The 6,671-nt window shown below is 49.7% G+C and overlaps 2 protein-coding genes across 3 annotated transcripts; one reads left to right on the top strand and one right to left on the bottom strand.

Annotated features, from left to right (window-relative positions):
• Nucleotides 1-117: 117 nt before the first annotated feature.
• Nucleotides 118-4,043, top strand: GPS2 (G protein pathway suppressor 2). Of its 2 annotated transcripts, XM_006863355.1 has the most exons (11): nucleotides 118-155; nucleotides 344-506; nucleotides 867-976; nucleotides 1,051-1,163; nucleotides 1,282-1,361; nucleotides 1,455-1,537; nucleotides 1,673-1,823; nucleotides 1,911-2,000; nucleotides 2,078-2,157; nucleotides 2,244-2,339; nucleotides 2,501-2,671. In XM_006863355.1, exons 2-11 carry the CDS (start codon nucleotides 413-415, stop codon nucleotides 2,582-2,584), a joined length of 981 nt encoding a protein of 326 aa, XP_006863417.1. In that variant the 5' UTR covers nucleotides 118-155; nucleotides 344-412; the 3' UTR covers nucleotides 2,585-2,671. The 2 variants fall into 2 exon arrangements, with proteins under 2 accessions (XP_006863417.1, XP_006863418.1); XM_006863356.1 differs by lacking the exons at nucleotides 118-155; nucleotides 2,501-2,671 and adding an exon at nucleotides 3,763-4,043 and having other exon boundaries at nucleotides 350-506.
• EIF5A (eukaryotic translation initiation factor 5A) lies at nucleotides 3,512-5,495 on the bottom strand. Its single transcript, XM_006863357.1, has 5 exons — nucleotides 5,316-5,495; nucleotides 4,234-4,338; nucleotides 3,886-4,017; nucleotides 3,702-3,775; nucleotides 3,512-3,549 (listed from the first exon to the last, which is right to left on the bottom strand). The coding sequence occupies exons 1-4, from the start codon at nucleotides 5,478-5,480 to the stop codon at nucleotides 3,713-3,715; spliced, it is 465 nt and encodes a 154-aa protein (XP_006863419.1). The 5' UTR covers nucleotides 5,481-5,495; the 3' UTR covers nucleotides 3,512-3,549; nucleotides 3,702-3,712.
• Between the last annotated feature and the right edge of the window lie 1,176 nt (nucleotides 5,496-6,671).

The raw sequence follows: 6,671 nt of genomic DNA, 5'->3' as shown, positions 1-6,671 counted from the left end.
GTCACGGGTGCCCGTCACGGCATCTCCGCTTGTTCCTCTTCATCCAATCCGCACGGCCGGCTGCATTCTTGACACCGGAAGAAGTTCTTGTTGCTGGATGTGACGCAATTGGCTGAGGCGCGAAGGAGGCCGCGGAGCCAGCGGAGAGCAGGCGGGTAGGGAGGGGCCGTCGTCTGGGGCTGCCTGGCGAGGAGGGGCCGGGAACGCCGAGGCTAGAGCCCCCAGCCGCGCCTGCGGTTAAGCCGCAGGTGCTCCCGGGCTGTCCAGACACGTGACCGGGGCGGCGAGCGGGCGGACTTCCCCGCTGCCGGGCGCGGCTTTCTGAGCGCCCGACTTCCCGCAGGCCTAGTCCGGGGTCTGGCAGTCAGTGACAGAGCCGGGCGCCCACGGCCCGAGCCACCCCGGCAACACCATGCCCGCGCTCCTGGAGCGCCCCAAGCTTTCCAACGCCATGGCCAGGGCGCTGCATCGGCACATCATGATGGAGCGGGAGCGCAAGCGGCAGGGTAAGCTGGGGCTAAAGCGGACGGGCGCGCTGCTCAGGAAGGCATCCCCAACGCAGAGCTGCCATCACCCTGCGCATACCGGTGTGCTGGCAGCAAAGACTGGAGGAGGGATAGCCAGCCCTACTGTGTCGAGACGTCGGGTCTATGCTCCAAAACCTTTGAGCTGGGAAGGACCTTGGAGAGCACCTAATAAATAAACCCTTCCTCTGCCTGCCCCCTATGGCAGCGGTGGGGAAACTTCTACCCCCAAGAGGGAAAGAGCATACTCTAACGTTGGCATAACCGGTTTCTCCGGGCTCTCAACGTCTTTCTATTTTAACCACCCTGCCGCTTCCCCCTTCTGTTCGACTCTTCCTCCAGAGGAAGAAGAGGTGGACAAGATGATGGAACAGAAGATGAAGGAAGAGCAGGAAAGGAGAAAGAAAAAGGAGATGGAAGAGAGAATGTCACTAGAGGAAACTAAGGAACAAGTAAGCATTCCCTTGATCTCTCCTCCCAGTTCTGATTTTTTCCTGCCTCCTTCATTTCTATTCTCCACTTCCAGATTCTGAAGTTGCAGGAGAAGCTTTTGGCTCTACAGGAAGAGAAGCACCAACTTTTCTTGCAGCTCAAGAAAGTCTTACACGAGGAAGAAAAACGGAGGCGAAAGGAGCAGAGGTGGGTCCTGAGAGCTACAATAAAATTAGTAGGAAAGTGGAACTGGGATCAGGTTACCAAGATCAGTGCTTAATAACAAGGGACACTTGTCTTTGACGAGCCTTGCCTTTCACTCCAGTGACCTGACCACTCTGACATCAGCTGCGTACCAGCAGAGCCTGACAGTTCACACAGGAACACACCTTCTCAGCATGCAGGGTGAGGATCAAAGAAATCAAGGGACAGAATGAAACTTCTTTGTCCGTTTGCAACCTGCGATTTCAGCATCATGAAGCCCTTGTCCCTTTCTAGGGAGCCCTGGTGGACACAATCGCCCAGGCACTCTCATGGCAGCTGACAGAGCTAAACAGATGTTTGGGCCTCAAGTACTTACTGTAAGTGGAATAGGGTTGGGTGTCTATTCATTATATTGAAATCATGAATGAATTGGGGAAAATGGGGCCTACAGAGATTAATGTCTACGTTCAAGTATCTGACAGGCAATGAGTTCTTACTCTCCCCCTCCTTAGACCCGGCACTACGTGGGCTCAGCTGCTTTTGCAGGGACCCCAGAGCACGGGCAATTCCAAGGCAGCCCAGGAGGTGCCTATGGGACTGCTCAGCCCCCACCTCACTATGGGCCCACACAGCCAGCTTACAGCCCTAGCCAGCAGCTCAGAGGTGAGTGGTGAAAGAGATTTGCTTTTGAGGTTTTGAGGGAGTGTTAAAGTAAAAGGGGTTCTAATGACTGTGGCCTGCTTTTCTCAGCACCTTCAGCATTTCCTGCAGTGCAGTACCTGTCTCAGCCACAGCCACAGCCCTATGCTGTACATGGCCACTTTCAGCCCACCCAGACAGGTAATAGATAACTTGGGTCCTCCCTTTGTTCCTGTCCTATTCTCTATTCATTTTACAAATTTCTCTTGCCTTTCTAGGGTTTCTCCAGCCTGGGGGTGCCCTGTCCTTACAAAAGCAGATGGAACATGCTAACCAGCAGACTGGCTTCTCAGACTCAGTAAGTGTGGAGACTTGGAGACAAGGGTAAGGACTATGCCAAGGGGACACCCAGAGGCTGCAAGTCCCAACTCTGTTCTCTTGTAGTCCTCCCTGCGCCCTATGCACCCACAGGCTCTGCACCCAGCCCCTGGACTCCTTGCATCTCCCCAGCTCCCTGTGCAGATGCAGCCAACAGGAAAGGTGAGATGGTTGTCAAATGGTCAAAATCTTTACCCTACCAGGAAGACTGGATTGGGTAGGTTGAGTGGTAGCCCCCATCCATCCCCTGGGTTTTTTTGGGGGGTTGGTTATTAGAGTGTAAAGTACACACTGACAAAATTACCTATCATTACCACTACCAGTCGGGCTTTGCAGCTACCAGTCAGCCTGGCCCCCGGCTTCCTTTCATCCAGCACAGCCAGAACCCACGTTTCTACCACAAATGACCATCAGATTTTATCTTCAACCTCACCTTGGGTGAGGGCTCCCTATCTGTGTTTGTCTCAGACCAATAAAATCTACCTGTCACTGCCCCCGGCTGCTCTGTTTGTGTTGCCTCCCACCCGTCTGTCTTGAACAGGCCAGGGCTGCCTGGGGGAGGAGAGGCAGCTGACTGGTAGGACCAGAGCAGGTCATTGGGACAGTGGTTTGCAAAAAACAACTCAGTATTTCTGTCTTCCAAATATATGAGGTAGCTTCAAAAGTTGTTTCTCCCACTGAAGTTTTCAAAGTCCCTTTATACATTCTAGACAACAAATACCCATTTGTCTCAAATTCCCAAAGAAGAAATGAGTTGGAGACTTCATATTAAACTTGTTTTATTCAGGTTTGATTTAACAAATGTGTCGGGGAGAGGGTCCTCCCAGATGCCTGAGGAGGGGGCAGGTCCCCTCCCCTCTCCTCCTCTTCCCTCCCCATCTAAAGGGGCTTGGGGAGAGATACAGGCAGGGGAGCGGGCTGGTCCCCAGTCTGTGGGGGTGGTGTTTGGGGCAAGGGGCTACAGAGAACAGGGGACCAGACCAGGGTTAAGAGAGAAGGGCAGAGGACCATTCACCAGAATCCATAGCGTTCTGATTCCAGACTGAATTAAAAAAACAAAACAAAAACAAAACACAAAAAACAAAACCACAAGCAGCACCCGCCCCTTTCCCCATCTAGGGCTGTAGTGCGAGGGGAGAAAAAGGAGGGCAGCTTCACCAATGCCATTGCTCATCCTGGCCAAGGGGAGCAGGGGGGTGGGTGGGGGGTCCCCGACAAGATTGGAGGAGTAGGGCAGAGAGGAAGAGAAACCAAAATAAAACATCAAATAAATCATGTAGGAGAGTCCAGCCAAGGGCCAGGCCAGAGCTGGGCCAGGCTGGGGGGAGGGGCCTCTGCAGGCTCCAGGATCACTGCTGCTGCCACTGCTACCCTGAGTAAGAGATAAACCAGGGAAAATATGACAACATGACCAACACAGGATAGAGAAAACAGGCTGAGGCTAGGGCACCATAAACCCTGGACCATTAAAAGTTTTTGAGGGGAACAACAAAGTTTATGAGAGGGGTCATCATGCTTGCTTACCTGGGAGCCAGTTATTTTGCCATGGCCTTGATTGCAACAGCTGCCTCCTCTGTCATGGCAGACAGCACTGTGATCTGGGGGAGTAAGAGGGCTACTCAGTAGGTGCCCAAGTTCAGGAAGCAGCAGAATGAAAGAAGCTGGTCAAACAAAAGGGAGGGAGTGAGGGAGTAAAGGTATACCATACCAAGATCTCTTCTCCACAGTCATACTTCTGCTCAATCTCCTTGCCAAGGTCTCCGTCAGGAAGACGTAGGTCCTCCCGCACCTCCCCACTGTCCTGGAGCAGTGATAGGTAGCCATCCTGGATGCCAATCAGCTGGGGGCAGATAAGGAAGGAAGCTGAAGGAAAGTCCAGATAGTTTGAAGACAAAAGTGTCTTAGGTGCAAACTAGGGTGGCAGCAAACAGCTAATACCAAATACCCTCCTCTTCCTCATGTGGTTTTTCTTTTCCCCTCTCCCAGCCCCTTTGATTCTATCTCCCCACCCCACCCTCAGTCCTAGGAAACCACTAACCCAAGGTCAGCTACATACCTGGAAGTCATTTCTTTTGATGTTGGGAACATCCATATTATGAGTTGAGGGGCAGATATCTTCGTATTTCTTCCCAGTAAAGATGTCAATGCCAACCAGGTGGACCTGTATGTATGTATGTATGACATCAAAGATAAAACCGAACTCTAGGAAGAAACAGACTCAAGGTGTCCCTGGCTGGAGAGAAATCAGACTGGGATGTCAGGACAAAGGAGAGTTGGAATAGAACCAATCCAGGAAAGAAACACTAAAGCCTCTTTAAAAAGCCTGAAACAAACCTTCCCACCTTAAGAAAGGATTGATAGCAAAAGTGAATGTAGCTTCAATGAACTAGATGCTAAGAGAGCCCAGGAAGTAGGAGTCTAGGTAAAAGGAAAGGATTTTCTGGACAGCTGACTAAATGAGCTGAGGAAAGATGAAGAAACAAGAGGAGAAAGCAGAAGAAAAAATGGACTTGTATTATTCGATTGGAAAATACAGGAGACAAAAAACACCAAGCAGGGATCTAGGAATTAGGGAGCATCACAGGACGAATACCAAGTCAACAGAAGATGAAAAACAACGATTAGAGAACAGAATAAGAAATCCAACAAGGATAAACCAAGTTGGGATATTCTTTTGAGGAAGGATAAGAGAAGAAATCTAAGGTGACAAGGGATATACTAGCAACAAATGATAAGAACCAAGAAAGTAAAATGAAGGCAAGGAATTTGAGGATACTGGTAGAAGCAGTTTGTTAACCCTATGAGAGATCCATCTAAAGGGAAAGCTGATCTAGGAAACAAGGGACAGAGAAACTAAAATCCAGGACACCAGAAAGGAGAACCAGTCAGAGAGGCATAAATTAGCGGGATAACAGATATGAAAATTGAGGCAGATTACCAGCAAATGGTTTAAGCAGAGAATTTAAGCATGGAAGAGGCTAAAGACTTGGAATGGAAATAAGGACTGAATGCAGAAAAAAGGAATTAGTAAAATGCTAAAAGGAGGCAGAGGGCCAGGACTGTTGATAGCTTATTGCTGGACATCCCATACACATGGGAGGTGGGGGGAAGGCAAATGTGGAGACGTGAAATTCTAACCTTTGCATGGCCATGCTTGCCAGTCTTGGAAGTAGACATTTCGACAATCTTACATGGCCGGCCTTTGAGCACCACAAAACCATTCTTCCGTAATGCTGAGCACTGCATTGGGAAGGTGGCTGAGGCCCCTGCATCTCCTGTCTCGAAGTCCAAATCATCTGCCATTTTAAAAGGCTTCGATTCCAACTGAAATCAAGAAGAGAACTAGGGTCAGTGAAGACAGAGGATAACAGGACCTCCAACCTATACCAGTCCTTTCCGGACACTGCTTCATTTCCCCTAACCCTCTATTACTTCACGGACACTGCTTCATTTCCCCTAACCCTCTATTACTTCAAACCCCAAACCAAACTCATTGCCATCAAGTAAATTCAGATTTAAGACCCTGCACAATAGTTTCCAAGACCGTAAATACATATCCAAGACAGCCGCACATATTTCTTTTGGAAAGCTGGTGGATTCCAACCACCAATCTATTGCCTATCAGCGGAATGCTTTGACCACTGTACCACCAGGGCTCCTTTTTATTACCTTACCCAACCTAAAATACAGTCCAAGTTCCTGAGTTAAATATGGATTGGAATCACAAATACCTAGAACTGCTGGAAGATGGGATAGCTGAATTCACCCCAAAATGAAAGCTATAGTAGTTTGAAATAGAAAGATTCTAAGGGTTAGAATACCAAATTTCAAAGATGGGCAAAAGTCTAATTCCTGGGAGGGGGAGGACTCAGGTGTTACCGAAATCACCCACCCTTCTCCTACACATATAACCAGAGCTATAATTAGGTGAGCAGCTATGAGCCAGCAAAAGGGCGGGGCTAATGGGGGGGGTGGAGACCAGAAGACAGGGCCCCACCCATCTGTTACCCCACACACACTCACACCCCATCCACACCCCAGCCAGTCACTGGTACAGGAAACCACAAGGCCTCTATTGGGGATTCCCACCTCCCCAACATGCATCTACAGATGCAGCAGAGGAGAAAGGAAAGAGTTGGCTTCCTAACCAATTCTCCTGCCAAATACAGCGATCTCAGTTCCCGGAGGGAACCCAGGCACCCAGTCTCCCCTTGAAGGCCCTCCCACTTTCCCAGGATGCACTGGTCCTGTCGGCTTTTCAGGCCCGGCCTGAACAGTCAGTAGAAAGTGGGGGGTGGAGAATGACAATAAAATGAAAGCAAAAGATTGGTAGTAAAAAGTTGTAGTAATTATACTAGACCACTAAAGTTAGGGCCTCTCAAATTCGATAAACTCCCAAATTAGAGACTCAAGGGAAGACAGTGACAAGGTGAAGACCACATAGCACCGTGGGAAACACATCTGTCCATAACTTGAACGCGCTGCCGACAGAAG

This window comes from Chrysochloris asiatica, unplaced genomic scaffold (genome assembly GCF_000296735.1).
Source record: "Chrysochloris asiatica unplaced genomic scaffold, ChrAsi1.0 scaffold00054, whole genome shotgun sequence".
Taxonomy (NCBI): Eukaryota; Metazoa; Chordata; class Mammalia; order Afrosoricida; family Chrysochloridae; genus Chrysochloris; species Chrysochloris asiatica.
The sequence above is the reverse complement of the archived record's forward strand: the minus strand, read 5'-3'. Positions and strand labels throughout refer to the sequence as shown.

What these genes read in the sequence shown, in the direction of transcription:
- GPS2 (XM_006863355.1), top strand. Translation starts at nt 413, where the DNA reads ATGCCCGCGCTCCTGGAGCGCCCCAAGCTTTCCAACGCCATGGCCAGG. An exon ending in ACACCTTCTCAGCATGCAGG is followed by an intron (nt 1,362 to 1,454) that starts GTGAGGATCAAA and finishes GTCCCTTTCTAG; the next exon opens with GGAGCCCTGGTGGACACAAT. An exon ending in TTGGGCCTCAAGTACTTACT is followed by an intron (nt 1,538 to 1,672) that starts GTAAGTGGAATA and finishes CCCCCTCCTTAG; the next exon opens with ACCCGGCACTACGTGGGCTC.
- EIF5A (XM_006863357.1), bottom strand. Translation starts at nt 5,480, where the DNA reads ATGGCAGATGATTTGGACTTCGAGACAGGAGATGCAGGGGCCTCAGCC. An exon ending in GCAAGCATGGCCATGCAAAG is followed by an intron (nt 4,339 to 5,315) that starts GTTAGAATTTCA and finishes ACATACATACAG; the next exon opens with GTCCACCTGGTTGGCATTGA. An exon ending in TCAAAAGAAATGACTTCCAG is followed by an intron (nt 4,018 to 4,233) that starts GTATGTAGCTGA and finishes ATCTGCCCCCAG; the next exon opens with CTGATTGGCATCCAGGATGG.